Here is an 18,381-nt window from a genome sequence, read left to right on the forward strand (position 1 = left end):
AATAGAAAATCTGAATAGACTGATTACTAATAAGGAGATTAAAACAGTAGTCAAAAAGCTCCCAGCAAACAAAAACCAAGGACCTGATAGCTTCACTGGTGAATTCTACAAACCATTCAAAGAAGATTTAATACCTATCCTTCTCAAAATCTTTCAAAAAACTGAAGAGGAGAGAAACCTCCCAAACACATTTTATGAAGCATTACCCTGATACCAAAAGCTGACAAGGAGACCACAAAAAAAGAAAATTACAGGCAAATATCCCTGATGAACATAGATGCAAAAATCCTCAGCAAAATACTAACAAACCAAATCCAAAAATACATTAAAATGATCATACACCACGATGAAGTGGGATTTATTCCAGGAATGTAAGTATGGTTCAACATCTGCAGATCAATTAGTGTGATTAACAAAATGAAGGATAAAAATCATATGATAATCTCAATAGATGCAGAACAAGCTCTTGACAAAATTCAAGACCCATATTTGATAAGAACTCTCCACAAAGTGGTCATAGAGGCAACATGCCTCAACATAATAAGGGCCTTATCTTACTCAGTGGCAAAAAGCTAAAAGGTTTTCCTCTAAGATCAGGAACAAGAGAAAGATGCCCACTCTTGTCACTTTTATTTGACATAGTATTAGAAGTCCTAACCGTGGCAGTTAGGCAAGAAAAAGAAATAAAACCATTTAAATCAGAAAAGAAGAAGTAAAACTGTCACTACTTACAGGTGACATGATACTATATATAGAAAACCTTAAAGACTCCACCAAAAGACTGGTAGAACTAATGAATGAATTCAGTAAGGTTTCAGAATAGAAAATCAATACACAGAAGCCTGTGGCATTTCTATACACTTATAAAAAACTCTCAGAGAAATTAAGAAAACAATCCCATTTGCAATTGCATCAAAAAAGAATGAAATACCTAGGAAAAAGTTTAACCATGAGGTGAAAGACTTGTATGCCAAAAACATATGACCCTAATGGAAGGAATTGAAGAAGAGACAAAAAATGGAAAGAAACTCTGTGCTCATGGATTGGAAGAAATCTACAGGTATAATGCAATCCCTATCAAAATGTCAATAGCATATTTCACAGAACTAGACAAATAATCCTCATATTTTTATGAAACCACAGAAGACCTTGAATAGCCAAAATAATCTTGAGAAATAAGAACAAAGCTGGATGTATCACACTCCCTGATTTCAAACTATACTACAAAGCTACGGTAATGAAAACAGCATGGCACTGGCACAAAAAATGACAGATAGATTAATGGAACAAAATGGGGAGGCCAGAAATAAACCCACACATATATGGACAATTAATCTATGACACAGGAGCAAAGAACATATAATGGAGGAAGGACAGTCACTTAAACAAATAGTGTTGGGAAAACTGGACAAGCCACCCTTTTACAACATACACAAAAATGAACTCAAAATGGATTAAAGACTTGAATGTAAGACCTGAAACTGTAAAGTTCTTAGAAGAAAATATAGGTGGTAACCACATTGACTTCAATCTTAGAGATATTTTTGTGAATTTGACTTCAAAGGCAAGGGAAACAAAAGCAAAAGTAAACAAATAGGACTACAGCAAACTAAAAAGCTCTGTACAGCCAAGGAAAGTCTCATCAAAATGAAAATGCAATCTGCTGAATAGAAGGTATTTGTAAATCATATATCCAAGGGGTTAATATCCAAAATATATAAAGAACTCATACAACTCAGCAACAAAGAAACAAGACAATTAAAAAATGAACAAGGAATATCTCAATAGACACTTTTCCAAAGAAGACATACAAATGACCAACAGACATATGAAGAGATATTCAACATCACTAATTATTAGTAAAATGCAAATCAGAAGCACGAGATGTCACCTCACACCTGTTAGAATGGCTATTATCAAAAAGACAGGGCTTCCCTGGAGGCACAGTTGTTGAGAGTCCACCTGCCGATGCAGGGGACATGGGTTCGTACCCTGGTCCAGGAAGATCCCACATGCCGTGGAGCAGCTAGACCCGTGAGCCATGGCCGCTGAGCCTGCGCGTCCGGAGCCTGTGCTCCACAATGGGAGAGGCCCACGTACCGCAAAAAAAAAAAAAAAAAAGAAAAAAAGAAAATACAAGGAATGACAAATGATGGAGAAGATGTGGAGAAAAGGGAACAGTTGTGCACTGTTGCTGGGACTGTAAATTGGTGCAGCCATTATGGAAAACAGGATGTAAATACCTCAAAAAATTAAGACCAGAACTACCAAATGACCCAGGTGTTCCACTTCTGGGTATATATCTGAAGAACATGAAAATCCTAATTTGAAAAGATACATGCACCCCAGTGTTCATGGAAGCATTATTTACAATTGCCAAGATATGGATGCAACCTATGTACTCATTCATGGATGAATGGATAAAGAAGATGGACTATATATATATTCCATATATATATATGATGGAATACTACTCAACCATAAAAAAAGATGAAATCATGCCATTTGTGACAACATGGATGGACCTTTAGGGTATTTTGCTAAGTGAAATAAGTCAAATGAAGAAAGACAAATAACATATGATTTCACTCATTTGTGGAATATTAAAACAAAACAAACAAAAAATGAAAGCAAACACATCAATATAGAGAGAAGATTGGTAGTTACCAGAGGGGAAGGGGGTTTGGGGGTGGGTGAAGGGGGTCAACTGTATGGTCATGGATGATAACTAGACTTGTTGTGGTGATCACTCTGTGGTGTTTGCAGATGTTGAACTATAATGCTGTACACCCAAAATTAATATAATAATAACAGTAATAATGATAGTAGTAATAATAATTAAGCAAAGAAATAATTATATCTTTCAGCCAAGTTGTAAGAGAGAGAAATAATTCACTTTAGAAAATCTGCATTACAAGCTAGGGCTCTTTGAATTTGTATGTTTCTTCCAATCACTTTCTCCACTGGTTAAATAAACTTGTTTACAGTACTAGTCAGAGTAGATTTTGTTGAGACAAACATGTGTTTTTCAAATTATCCCCTCTGAGCCTTCTCAAACACACACACGCACACGCACACGCACACACACACACACGCACATGCACACACACACACTCACGCACACCCCCCCCACACACATACTCCAGATCTGGGTAGCAATTATGGAGTTGTTGTAGAGCCCCTCTGACCCTGCTGCTAACTGATAATCCTCTTCTTTTTAACCTCTTATTGTTTGGCTTCCTGAAAACACTATGGAACAGGCTTATCTTGAGAATCTCAGCCAGAAGGAATGCCCAGCAGCATGGTAGCAAAAATGAGTAGGGAAAAAGCCCCTATTAGGAGCTCTTTCTTCCTCTCAGCTCATCTTTGATTATTCTCGATTGCAAAAAGAAAAAAAAATATAGTCTCCATTTTGCAAATGACTGATGAAAGGATGCTATGAACGTGCTGTTAAGACTGAAATTTTATGCACTTTCTATAGAAGTCCAGTTTTAACCAGTCTATAGCTGACATATCCTAGTAACAATCTGATTAATGGGGGTTGGAGGAACCTTCAGCTCCTTGGATAAGAAGCTAGGCCTGAAGAATATCATTGAAATTTCCATTTTTGAAACTTTCAGATCAGATTTGAAAATGATGGTGTAGTGTTACAGAACCAGGATGCATAGCCAGTGGGAAGTGAGACATGTTAATGGATGTTACATATTGGTCAAGAATGTGCCACAAGAGAAAGGAATAAATAGGACCATTATGTTTTGCCTTGTGTGTGTTTAACTAAAAAGGATATCTTTAGGTTCTTACAGATAATTTTATTACAGTTAAGATTAATTAATGTTGGTTCTGATGCTGAATATAAATGCTATTATCAACCTGAAAAATAAAATTCAAGGCCAAATGAAGAATTAGGATGAAATATATTGCAACACAAGTTTCATATGGAAATGTCACCTGTGGGCTGAGCTATATTTTAATATTATACATTAAAAATATCCACCCTCCATAATTTGTGACATCTTGCATTATCCTGGAACACAAGATTTTCTAATATCGTTACGGCAGGGAAAGGAATCATAAACTTGTATGGTAACGCAGAAGACTAAGAGCAAGGTGAGAAAGTGTTAAATTCTGTTTTCAGCTGACTAGAATGATTCCTCCTGCACATTTGATTCATCTGTTCATTTTAGATTTGTGGTTTCTCTAAGATTGTTTCCTCTAATTAAATATTCATTGTTTATATAGCATCCATATAATGGTATCCAATATGTTACATATCTATATGTCTTCTGTTCCTTTAGGCACTATAAGCATTTGTAGGATAATAACGTAGAATCAGATGTTTCTATATCACGATCACTACTCCCTGCAGAATGATCTCGTTCCCAAGGATATTTCCCTTTCTACTTCAAGCTTCCGTTCTGTTGGCATCTTTATATAAAACACTGGAGGAGTGATAGATGGAGGATAAGAGTGAAACACACACACACACATCCAAGCACATGTATTAGAATAGACATTTCTTACTTATACCTTTTTTCTGTTTTTTTCCCCAGGAAAATAAGATCAACACATTTTTCATTCTTGAGGACCCTGTAAAGGTTTAAGGAAAAAGCACACCTTTACATTTTATAGTATCAACAAAATGCATATTTTCACCCTATTGTTTAATAGTTCAGTAGTGTTTTTTATGTGATTGTTATTCTTCCAAAGGCCTGCAGCTAATGTACATTACTTTTGATTTGAGTGCATCTCCCTCCTATTCTTTCCTAAGAAGAGACTGAATCTCTTTTAATCTTTTTGGTAATGAAAAACTTTAACAAGCCAATGCTAAATTATTTCCAAAACAAAAAAATTGAACACAGATTTATGACCAATAAATAACTTATTCAAAAACCACTTTTACCCCACTGGCATTAAAATAAGCAAAACTTACATGTTAAATAATATTTTACTGGTACCTTAATATTTATCTTTGAATGATGATCCAGAATGTGCATTGTTATTGATGAGCATATTTTGAGTTATGGTATGCACTTTATTATTCTGAGGGACCCTTGAAAAACCCATTATTACAATGTTATTAAGTCAAAACACATATACAACCTGAAATAATCTTTTGGAAATGAAAGAACAGCTTGTCTTTTTTTCTGTCCCATCTGGCAATTTGCTAAAATTTGAAAAACTCTTTAACATGTACCTGCGTTTTAAGCATTTTTCAGCAACAATATATAATTTGTAATATTGTGCATAATTTTATTATTTTGTGTGTAGACCTACTATCTTTTTGTCTTTGTTGTTGTTGTTTTTTAAATGTTTTTATTGGAGTATAATTGCTTTACAATGGTGTGATAGTTTCTGCTTTATAACAAAGTGAATCGTTGTTGTTTTAATTGGAGTGTTTAAGGTCACCAGAGGCAAATTGCGAATATTACTTTATATTATAGTTTTTAAAAATGTGGTTGATATCTAAGGATGGTGGTTATTGAAATGATACATTTTTCAGTTTATATATGATTTTTTTTCAGTTGAATAATTTTTATTCCATTATGTGATTCCAGTGTTTCAAAAAGAGAACTCCATTGGCTTTCTTGATATTTTATGACAGGATCTCCCTTTCAAGAGATATAATGGTGTTTCAGTGTGTATAATCATAGCAAGATTATTATTCATTTTGTTAACACTTTTTCTCTCTGCAAAATAAAATTATTTCATAATTAAGTATAGTGTTTAAAGAAGGGCTTTATTTGGAAGGTGTCAAGATACCTTGCAAATTGGTGTACTAAGACTTTATAGTTTTTTATTCAGTAGATGCAAGCATATTTGCACTATCACAAAAAGATATACATTTAATAAACTGCTCATTTTTATAAAATATTCTAAACATAGTGCTCAACTTGTATCATATGACAGAATGATGAATATTTTGACATGAAAATGAAGTTGAAAAGAATACAGAATAAATTATATCTATTTTTCTCCTTTAAGTATTGAGTTAAATATGAAAGATTCAAAAGGATTTCTTTTGCAGCATTTAAAAAATAATAGAGACCACTACTCATTTAAAAATTCAGAAATAAGAAAATTAACTTACCAGATGTTACCTTGATGGTTACAACTGTAATAATTATGAAAGAGTAAACAAACATCTGATCCATATTAGTAAATCTCTGTAATACGTCCAAATGATTATTCCTATAGTAAAATATGCTGAGACTATGTCAGAAAAATCCTTGGATTATTCTTGCTTTTCACTAAGCAAATATTCATTGCGTGTTTAATGAGTGTTAGTCTTTAGAGCAGTGCTAGATATTTTAGAACAATGCTAGAAACTTAAATATTCAAATAAGAAGGTGTTGAGAGTTTACATAGTCATTATGGCCCAGGGCAAAGATGAATATAAAATTTAGAGTCCATGATTTCAGTTATACTGTGAGGTATAAATTCAGGGAAAGAGAGCATCTTTATGGCATTAATTTTAATAACGGAAGTTATTAAATTATATATAGGTGTGTATATATGTATATGTATACACACACACAGAATTGACAGAAAAATGCACGTAGCCAAAAAATAAACTTTAAAAAATTGGCTAGAGTCTAAAGTGTAAAAGTGATGAATTTTAACCAACATCTTTAAAATAAATTAAAACAAATTTAAGATGGTATAGTAAATAAAATAAAGAAGTTTAAAAGGAGAGTTGTTTTGAAAAAATATTCGTAAGAGATATACCAATACAACATACAGATAACTTGGGGGAATTCATTTGCAAAGGAAAGAAAAGTCTTAATTCCTTGACATTCCCCCACTTCATTCTAATAATTGTTTCACATGAAAGGAAAACATACACTTTCATGTTTTCTAAGACACTTAACCTCTCCCTTTTCTAGAGGCTGTGCAAACAGAAGTGCTTAAAACTCCAACATGTTACCAACTTACTAAATTTGAAAAGACAGTGACTCTGAAATAGTGTAGATTTCCCAGTTGCTAAATAGATGATTTTTCAGTACTATATTGTAGTTAGTCTTACATTTAATTGTGATAATACTTGTATTCTAGAAATCATAGTATTAGCTTAGGAGCAGTTCATCAGTATTTAACAAAAATCCTTTGGTGAGATGGCATAGGCTTGAGAATTGGTGCTTAAATTCTAAGTTTTCTGGCACTTTTGGCTAGTTCAAATATAGGAAAAAAAGGCCAGAATCTAGTATATGACAATGATCAATTTTCAACCCAAAGAAAAACTGGTTCTAGGAAAAAAACTATTTGTCAAGAAATTCAGATTGTTTGGAATTTATTCCTATTTAATAACATAATATTTCCCTAATAAAGTTTTCCTAATAAGACATATATGTTTAGATTATACTTTAAGTATATCAAATAATCTAGGGTTTCAAAGTCAAATTTAACTGCTTTATTTGGAATCAGATTTTCTTAAGTTTTCTTTTTTTGAAAAGGTAGTAATTAAAGAAGAAGTAATGGATTTGGGGCCTCATTTTTCCTTTGTTAAAGTGTTCTTGGTGCTTCAAATAGATTCCAAAGAAAATTTTCTGCCTAATAATCATCCTGTTTACAACTGCATAACCTTTAAAAGTTTTCACTAAAATATGATATGGTCAGCATTAAAATATTTTGATCATGTAAAGGATCCTGTTGATATTGTCATGTGACAGGGTGGTGAGGTAAATTTCCCTATGTTGTGACAATGGGCCTTGCCTAACCACAACTTAATCCTAACATTTGAGAAGTTGTCAAAACTATATTATAACTGATTTTCAGAAGTCTTCTATGAAGACAGCTTGCTTCTACTTAATTGAAAATATACATGATTGCTTTCACTAGTCTTTTTTTTTCCCTTTTAGCAAGAGACCAAAATTGGAATTTTAATGATGACAGTTAATTATAAAATTATCTTTTCCCCTGAAAAATAGTTCAGAAAAATCATGTGGTCTAGTATTAAGATTTCATTTCTCTGGATGGACCACATACATGTTTATATGTAGGTTTACATTATACACACATACTATGTTCAGCAGATGAAATGTTTGAACCACAATAGTATTTAAAGGGTATAAAAGGCTATTTGATTAGCAGGCTATTGTTACTTACAAATGAATTTTGTCTCCTACAATTAAAAAATCATTTATCCTTGTGTTGCACATGGTTTTTATTTTACTTTTTGATTTTAGTACTCAAAGACTATTAAAATAGGACATTAGTTTCTTTCCTCTTAAAAGCCTTTAAAGAAAATGATGTTTTTAAAAGAAAGTCAAGACTTTGAACGCCTTTGAGTTTTTCTCCCATTTCTAAATGCTCTGTAAATTGTGTGTGAAGAATTTAAGACCTGTATGCTTATATTGTGACATTGCTATTGATTTGTAAAATTTTTGTTTGCTGCAGATTGTAATGGGTAAATGGCGAGTGTGATGTAAGAAGGACATGCTATTTGTGAGCATGGCAAAAAATTTATTGTTTCCTACTAGGAATACACCTTCAAAAATAACTGGGTGGTCTTTTATTGCCACTTGATGTGATTTTTAGGGGGAAGCAGTCACAGATACAAAGACATTCTTCAGGATGTGATCACTATAAGACCCAGGGCTTTACAAGTAAGCAGAGTAAAAGACTAAAGATCTCATGTAGGGTTGCTACATTGGTTAGAAGAAAAAAAGGGAAGACCTAGTTGCCCTGGAGAGATGAGGAGGCAGTCTGAAATCTTTTGATTTTCAGTGTGAAGATTGCTACACTTTCTACAGTGTGGAAGAGAAAGAATGCAGTACTAAGGAGTCCTAAACAAGGGGTGACTATAGAGACACTAGGAGAAGCATGATGTGATGGGTGGAAAAGACCCATGACACATGCTGGGGAGTACTGAATCATTTCTATTAACAATGATTCATATTCATATAACTAACAGAAGGGTAGAGTCCTTTTCTTTCATTCTTTCATTGTTCTTTTCTTTCATTCTTTTAAAATTTTGTTTGAATTGAGAGAGAGACAAAGTGTTAGGAAGAGTTACCTCCAACTACCTGTGACAGTATTGCTGATAAACTTTTAGAAAAAAAAATGCATGGCTGGTGAAGTTTTAGACTTAAGGGGGCATATCTTCTAACAGATGGAGTATACACATAGCTATGTATGAATAGAGAAGATGCTTTTGAATTATTTGAGAAGACAGTTATGGGAGTAACCTCTAGTAATTTATAAAGTGAAAAGGGTAAATATACAAAAGGCTAATACAGACAACTTCTGAAAAGGAGAGAAAAACCCCACTTAGTCACTTAAACAAAGAGAATAACCAAAAGAAAATATTAGGTTGTGAAATAGCTAACAGCCTTCATAGGTATTCATTTAGAGCTAATCATAACCCTTGGTGTGAGTTTAGCTAAGAGACGTATATTTGAATAAGCTGCCTAGATATCCATATATTGGAAATTTTGTTTGAAGACTTATTGGTGGGCCTGTTTGACTTTGCTAAAATGTTAAAATTGACACCTAAAATACAAGACAGTATCAGAATATTGATTTTCACCAAGGAGAAATAATTATTTTATTTTATTGGGATCAAGTGATAAAGGCAAAAACTTGTATTAAAAACACCTGAGTGAGATGATACAGAACACTTTTGAGGCAACAGAAAACTAACTCTGGAATGTGTGGAAGGACTACAACAATAATACTTAGGGAAGGAAATTTCAGTTGGAGGAAATTTTCTGTAATTCATAATTCATGGCATTGCGACAAGATAAAAAGTATTAAAATCAGATAATATAAAAAATTCAAACTATGCTCATAAAGATTTTAGTAGTATACATAAAATTCTGGAGAATAATGAACATAATAAAGAAATAAAGATTAATTTTAAATTTCCATTAAAAAGCAATATTTCATTGCATCAAAATTTGATATAAGACCTGGAAAATAAGCTTGCTCTTGACATTTACATTTGAAATAAATACCATCACCTCAAATACTTTTTATCAAACATGTGTCTTCTAAAGACTTTAATCATGTTTTATGATGTTAGAGCTGATTTTGTTATCAAGGGGGTGTTAAGTAGTTAGGTTTTGTTGTTCTCAAAGAATCACAGCGTAGTGAGAGAGACACACATATGACTGAGTGCCTTGACACAGGCAGGCACAAAGTGCTATGTGAGAAGAGGGGAAGGAACCATTGTTAGTTTATGTGTTTAAAAAATGTGAAAAAAATAGAGAGGCAACCAGGGCTAATGTTAAGATCAGCATATTATTTGACCTCATTTTACTATTAGAAAGGAATAGGGAAACTTATTCAGAGCAGAGGGACAGAAAGTTTCACAGCCCTTTTAAATGTTCATTTTCACCACTTTGTCTTAGAGGCTTTGTGTACATGGTCTTATTGTTAGACACTACAGGGAGATATCCATTAGTTATGGTTCTTGCTTTTAGTTGTTTGCATTTTAAATGATAAAACCAGCAGATACTGATGGGGTTAGGTAATGTTGAACATATCAATAAATAGATGCAAATGTACATACTGTTATGTCTTTTCACTTTTATCGTAGGTGGAAGAAGTGGGATGGTAGACAGCAGTTAGTGGGAGTGGTGTGTTTTTCTCTGTGTAACTGTTAGGCAAACTATGTCTTTCATTTTCTGTGTTTCTAGGAATTTTCCAATGAGGAAGTCCCAGATAAAACTAACTGCCTAAAGGAGAAATGAAAATAACAGTGACTTTCTTGATGAATGACAGCTTATTTTTACCTGCATGCAGGGTTATAGGAAAGACCTAACATTCTACAGGATAGATGATGAGATTACAACATTCCTATAACCCCACTTAGAATGTTATGTTTAGTTCTGGTTACCATATTTTTAAAAAAGATGTAGCATTTGAAAAGGGGAATTAGATTGACCTTAGCACTACCAGGTATTAACTGTGAAGACAGGATAGAACCCTGAATTTCTGTAACCTTTAAAGAGCAAAGGTTGAAGAAGATTTAATTGAAAATAAACTCACTTCAATATATGTATAGATAGAGACGTATAAATTTCAATAGAAGTGAAGCTTGCTTCTGTACTTCTCAGGTTTTCAAGTCAGTTTTTCTGTAGCATGCAAACAGAGCAATGCTCTACTGATTTCCTTTGTGAGGTAAAATGTCTGAAGAATTTTCATTCAATACTTTTCTGAAACATAGAAAGGATATGCCCCTTAGCTGAATAACACAGACAGACATTGCGATAACTATTTATGAATCAAGAAAAAGTATGTCTCAGGAGTTGTAACTAAATTACAATAGCTACTAATTTCTCAGAGAAATTTTAATTTAATCTACCTGTATTTTAGGCAGGTTGTTGGCAACTCAGAAATCAGAGAACCATAGAGTATTTGAGCTATGATAGGCCAGAGAGGTCAATTTATCCAACCCTGGTTTTACAAATAAGGATACTGTGATCTAGAAAAGGGAAGTCATTTGCTCATGGTCACACATCCAGTTGCATCGTTGATACTAATACCCAAGTCTCCTTATGTCTTGTTCAGTGTTCTTTCTGTTGACACTATTGCTTACAGAATAGGTTGTTTGAAAATTCATTTATAACTTGGTTTCATGGAACTTGGAAAATCAATTTTCATGGAATCAGTCATAAGCTCAGAGTTCTCCTTTGTTCCATTCTATACTTTGTTTCCATGTTAATTTAAGCTTTAAGTCATATTAATGCTAACTTTAGACTCTCTGTTGCACATGTCCATTCCTTTTTATTCTCATCTCTATCTACCTGGTTATCTCATGCTGAGGACATTGCAGTAATCTTCTGCCTGATCTCACCTCCAGACACTCTTGTAGCAATTCATTCTGCCCATCCTGTCAATTTCAACTTCCTAAAGCATTGTTATCCTCTTTCTTTGTTTTCCAAAACCTCTCTATTCCTCTAGACCCCAATCAAACATCATCTCTTTCATAATGCCTTCACTTACCACTCTAGGTATAAGTGATGGCTTCAACTAAATTCTTATAGCTATTAGTTTATATCACCATGCATTCAACTTTCATTCATCTGATATTTTTAAATGCCTACTCTACACCAGGAAATCATGTGGCGTTTATCACTCACAGACTTTCAATGTAACAATTGTGACTATGATACGTCTCTCGTTTCAGATTGTAATATTCTTGATATCAGGGACCATGCTTGAAGATCTTTGTATTCTCCATAGCCTATAGCAAAGAGGCTTTTGTGCATAGTTGATGATCAGTAAGTATTTGTAGATAAATATTGAACTAAGAAAGTGCTATCATAGGGTAAGGAGATAGATGCGGCCTCTGTGGGATCAGTACGAAAACTGTTAGATATCAATTATAAGTATGTTTGAAGAGCTTCCCTTAACCCTTAAAGAAGTTGGTTCTTTACATATCATGAAAGTGATCAAGCGAAAAAAGTATCAACAAAAAGGGGTATTTCATTCATATTCAGATAGATAAATATTGTCAACAACAGGAAGTGGAAGAACACTGAATCAAATTAAAAACCCTTCAGTCTCAGTTTCTACATAAATAAAAGTGGGGAAGTGTTTCAAACCCACTTTTGCACACAGAATAGTTTTACTCCTTTAATTAATGATGAGAAAAATGCTCTGTTAACTGTAAAACTATGTAACAATAAGGTCTTATTATTTAACATGAGATTTTGTTTACAAAAAGGAGCTACATCAAAAGGTAATCATTTGTAATGTTAAGTATCTACCTCTGATGTCTTAATTGGTGAGGAAAATGCTTTTTATTTTATTTTATCTTACCCTATTTTATCTTATCTTATTTAATGGTGGTAGAGTGGTCCTTGTCAGAGATTAAATCAAGGGATGAATGTAAGGAATTTAACAGACTTTGAAATAAGTAATCTTCTTCATTCCCACTCCCACCTCTTAGTATTACATTGAGAGCATGTCCAGGCCGAGATTCGTTTGCTCTGACCCTGCTTGATTGTCTTCATCTGCAGCTAGACTAAACCAGATAGGATAACCAGAATGATCAACTGGCAAATGAACTCATTTTGTTAGAAACAGCTTAGCTGAGTTCTGCTTACAGAACTGTTAGTGTTTCACATCGAATTTAAGCTTCACTAAACAAATAAGCCAAATGTTAGAAAAAATTAAGGTATAATTAAAATAAATTTTAGAATATTCTTTCTCTCTTGAATAACTTTATAATGACTCTATACTTTTCACCCATCAATAATTCAGAATATTTGATGCCATCAACTAAATTTGGGCTCATGATATTTCTGATCAACTTTACCTACTCAGTGAAAGTTCACGCATTCTAAAACACCCCAGCTATCCTTATATAAATTAAGCCCCATCATCAATTATGTAAATCAGTGTAGCATAGAAAAAATAGGCTCTTAAAATATATTTTATTAGAATAAGCTTGAAGACTCTATACAGTGATGGATTTAAATGAGTAAATTGTCCCTTCACATAGCCAATGTTCAGTTTATTGACAAATTTTTACTGAGAGCCTAGTCTGTGAACAAGAAACCTAAACTCATTCTTTAATGGAGATTGCATTTCAAAAGGAAAATAGATCTAAGACATGTAAATAAAATATTTACACATTACTATAAATGCTATGAAGGAAACACCATCTTAATCAGCAATTCACAGCTGGAGGCTGCGACAAAGTTCTCTCCACAGGCAGCATACAATTTAGAAGTAGGCCAATTTACTATCATCTCAGTGTGTTATCAAACCATCAAAACCAAAGTTAACTAAAAGCTGATAAAGCAGTGTTCGCATCCAGTGTCTCAGGGGCTTTAATGTACATCTACCATAAATGTTTGGTTTGGCTTCTAGAACATTTACTTAGTGTTTTCTCTGAGCCATTCTGAACATACTATAGAAATACATAATCATCAACCAGAAGACATGAAATATAACTAGTGTAACAGGGTTTAAAAAGTCCCTTACAAAAGGCTGGCTAGAACTCCCATATGGATCAAAGGACAAGATGCAAAGGGTCACTCATGGTGTCTTTAGCCAAACCTACAAACAAGGAGAAAAATTTCCAACAGAAATATTGTGAACAAATATGCCACAACACTAAATAATTTAAAAATTATGAAGGTTTTAAAGGATTTTAATGTTAAAACTTTATACAGTAGAAATGATTTCACATAGGTTATCTAATAATTAATGTTCATTTATATGACTGATATTTACAATATATATGTATTGAAACCCCCTTCTTATAAACAAAAATTTTAAAATGCTGTAAGCTCATTTATCTTTACTATCAACCCATCCCGTATGTAATTTTCCCTTTTTATTTCCTTTAGACTGTGTCTTTAAATCACACTGACATTTAAAGAGTCAAGCTCATGCACCAAAGTATTTCAGAAGAAACATATTTAGTATGATCAAGGTTTTTGTTATTCTCAAATAGTTCTAGGAAAAATAAATTTCTGAAAGGAGGGAAATAGTTTTATTTTTCAGGTTCTTGAATCGGAAGATCATGCCTTTAGAGACTTAAGTGATCAAGAGGTTGTTTGGATATCCTCTGGAAACTTAAATAAGCCTAAAATATCCAGGCCGCTTTCAGTTCCTTTTTCTTTTGACATACATTCCTGTCAAAGAATTTCCAGGATCTCTAAAGAGATTAAACAGGTTTATAAAAGCGGCTGTGGAGAAAGAGTTGACATATAAAATGAATAAAATTATTAGTTAAGAGTGAGGGAAGCTCCCCAAAACCTCCAACACTGGAAATGCAAAAGTTAACATGATTTAATCATGTCTCCAGAGAGAAACTAAAAAAATTTTACCAACACATATTTACTGGTCATTTATCCCCTACAGATGAAGTTAGGGGTAGGGGAAGGGCATTACTTGACTTATATCCTATTTATTTATCATATTTGTTCCCAAATCAACATTTTGTTTATTGTATTGGGCCAGGAAAATACATTACATGACTAAAAGACCTTGTCTGAATGAGGAACAGCTAAAGCCTAATTTAGTAGTCTCCAAAGTATGGTCATATATGCCAGGTTAACAGGTGACTCCCATTTAAAAGCCTGAGACATTTTTCCAGCTTTATCGAGGTAACTGACAAATCAAATTTGTGTATTTTTGAGGTGTACAATCATTTTACATATATCAAAGCATAGGAAATGTTTAATTGATCTTTTGGAATTTTAAATATATGGTTACTACTCTGATTGAACAATACTGCTTCTGAACAAATTCAGAAATATAGAAGTCACGTTTTATTTTGAATGTCAAAAATAAAGTATATGTATTTAACTTGTGGTCCCTAAAGTCCTAGAATTATAGCTAGTGTTAGGCAGTATTGTAAAATGCATTCTCACGTTTGACAAGACAAATGAGTAATTTTCAAAAGTCAAGGTAAACTCCTAATTTTCTAAGAAATTTTAAGATCCTTAATAAAAGGACAGTTAACTCTTGGATGTTTATATATTTATTGTATAATTCTAACAAGAATGTTTTGGTATTTGGTAATTTCAAAATCTATGCTTAAATAATCTATGAAGCTCAAGCTATAGAAGATTTAAATTATTTTTTAACTTAGTATAATTATGTACATATGGTGACAGTCAAAAAAGTTCTGTTGTCTTCAGGAAATTTTATAGTTAAAAAAGGAGGATCTCTGGTAAAAGGGAAAAAGTCCTCCAATATAAAGCCCATTGGATTAAGGAAGTATGCATTATCATTGACTTGGTATATATGAGTATATTCTACTTTAAGAAAATGTAATTTCAAAACAGGTTGTGTGAGTGAACTATAAAGCAAAATCAAATAGTTCTGACAATCAAGTGACAGAACACAAGAGGAGGTGAAAAAATGCTCACCTTCCTTCACTGCCACCTCCTTTCCCCCGCAACCCCAGATACATGTTTGCATCTGTGGGTTTTTAAAAAAAATGTTTCCATAGGCCTTTAAGCAGGGAAGCAGTTGCCTTTCAAAAACAAACAAACAAACACCTGAAAGGAGTCTTTTAACAAAAAGGCCATTAGAAGAAGAGATTATGAATGGGGTGATGAACTAACCATATATATTTGTAGTGGACATTAGAAGGAGGTTCCTGTTTCTATACTACTAAGAAGTGCAATAAGGCTCAAAATAGCCAAATTACACTACTTATAGTTTTTTTGTATCTTGTCATTTTAAATTTCATTGCTCTCTATTAAAGGGTTTAGGAACACCAGGAAATACTATACTACTGGAAAGAATGGTTGTTTTGTTAACTAAGATAATTATGTGGGTTTTTTATTGATCTCTTTTGTATGTGTTTAACTTATTTTGTGCAGATGTGTGTATGACTGTGTATGTGTGTTTGTGTCTGAGTGTGTGTATGTGCATGTGTAACCCTTTTGGGGAAGATGTAAGATAGTTCAGTATTGCTTCAGAAATCAGTATATAGTGAGCTGTGTGATTAATGGCTCCATATTTAGGAAATTAAGGCATAACATTGATATTGGCTTACTTTCATCATCCTGTTGGCCGAATAAAAATGAGAAAAAAAAAACTTGAAGGGATTTTTGTTCCCTAAAAAGTGTTGGAATACCCAATGGGATGGGAAGGAAGGCTCTTGAGAGAAAGGGGAAAGACACAATATTGCTGAATCTTTTTTTGGAATTGTTACGACCCGAGGCCATTTTCTTCAACAGAAATTTACAACCATATTTCCTTGCCTTCATGTATAGAAAAGCCCTAACCCACATGACATTTCACATTATTCTTTACTCAATGGGGATTAGACCAGAAATGTAATAACATTATTCATATATTTAAAACACTATCTAATAGCAATTCAGGCTTTCCTACCTTCTTTGTGCTCGTCTCTGCTGGTGTTTCATTGTGTGTAACCTATCTAAAATTTCTGCAGAATTTAAGAAGATTTTTTGTGAAATATAATAAAGCCTTGATTAATTGGAAGCTACTAACCAGAACTCTCAATTAACCAGTTTTATTTATTTATTTTTTGCTACACTCTCCTTTTAGAAGGAAGAGGCAAATGACAAGAAAACAAGCTGTTAACAGGTATTTATGTATTTATTTTTTAAAAATCAACTTCCTGGGAATGTCCTGGAGCCTGTACAGATTCAGCCCAACTTCAGTAATTTTATTCCCTGTACTATACTTACTAAGGTAGGAAAGTAGAGCCATTTAAAATTTTCAGCAGCAAATATTGAATCTTGCTTAATCTTTAGTTAATAATAAGAAAAATGAAATCCAAATAGCTAATTAGAACCTGTCTATCCATTTGAGGGTTCTAGTTAATCGGGGTCTTCATGATTTCACTATTGCCAGTTAGTGATCATTCATATGTATTAACTGGGAGTGAATCCCAGGAACGCATAGTTGGGAGATTACTTCCAGCCACAGAGAGCAACTCCTTCCCTGGGAACTAAAGCAGAAGCTAGAGAAAGGCTGCAAAGTTGATGGGGGTTGAGTAAGGGTCACTGACATAAAAATCATGACATCTATGTAAAATAATGCGAAAGTAATTCACCTGCCCCATGGCTCTGAAATGCTTAGGAAGGTACATTCACTTTTGCAGGGCAGCACAGGCTATTAAGTGTGCTACAGCAATAATGGCAAAAAAAACCAACCAGGCCTTCTAATCTTCTGGAATCTTTCTAAGCATTAAGCACAGATATGTATTGTAGGCATGCTACTAGTTCTAAAATATTTGAAATTATTTTTTCTCTAAAAATACATTTTTAAAATATTTGGAAGTCTAAGATTTATGCTTGAAACTTCCTAAAATATCTATGACAATTTCAGTTAAATTGCAATCAGAGACACCATATTGCTCCAGACTTCATACCTTTTAGGTTGTAATGGGAACAAAGAATGGGCAGTTAACTCAAAGATGCAAGGGAGAAGGAGGGCAACCCATGATTCTAAAGTACAGTTTGATATTGACTGCCACACACCCTTCTCAGGTTAAATCACCCTATGGTGACTTTACCCCCTTCCTTCAGGGCTGCTCATGATGCATGTTTTATCTGTATTTTTCTACAAGAAAAATGTCATAGGGTTGTTAGAGAGATGGGGACCACACCATGTGATTTATCCTGGGTTTTCAACATAGAAAATGAAAATCATCATGGTGGTGTTTCTAATATCTGGGGCATTTTCTGTATTAAATATTACTCTTAAATATCATGCACACTAAATAATACCCAAGTGACCTGAAGCAGTGGATGTGCCTCCTTAAGTGCTAAACTTATTTTTAAACTGTGACTTCAATGCTGGCAGAGACTAGAACCCACTAGATTTCATTAATGAATGATTTTAACTGAAAAAGTTTAAGTGGATTGAGTTTTGAGATTAGGTTTGGGATATTGAAAGTAAGTGTTTTGATTTTATATGAATGCAATTGGATTCAGG

General features: G+C 33.3%; 1 protein-coding gene across 1 annotated transcript in view; it reads left to right on the forward strand.

Annotated features, from left to right (window-relative positions):
- Positions 1–18,381, forward strand: part of DACH2 (dachshund family transcription factor 2) — a 658,986-nt gene that overhangs the window by 141,991 nt on the left and 498,614 nt on the right. Inside the window, exon 2 of the mRNA XM_024129482.1 lies at positions 16,987–17,025. Within this exon, the coding sequence (XP_023985250.1) occupies positions 16,987–17,025 (39 nt within the window). The remainder of the gene's footprint in view (positions 1–16,986; positions 17,026–18,381) is intronic.

This window comes from Physeter macrocephalus, chromosome 21, assembly GCF_002837175.3.
Source record: "Physeter macrocephalus isolate SW-GA chromosome 21, ASM283717v5, whole genome shotgun sequence".
NCBI lineage: Eukaryota > Metazoa > Chordata > Mammalia > Artiodactyla > Physeteridae > Physeter > Physeter macrocephalus.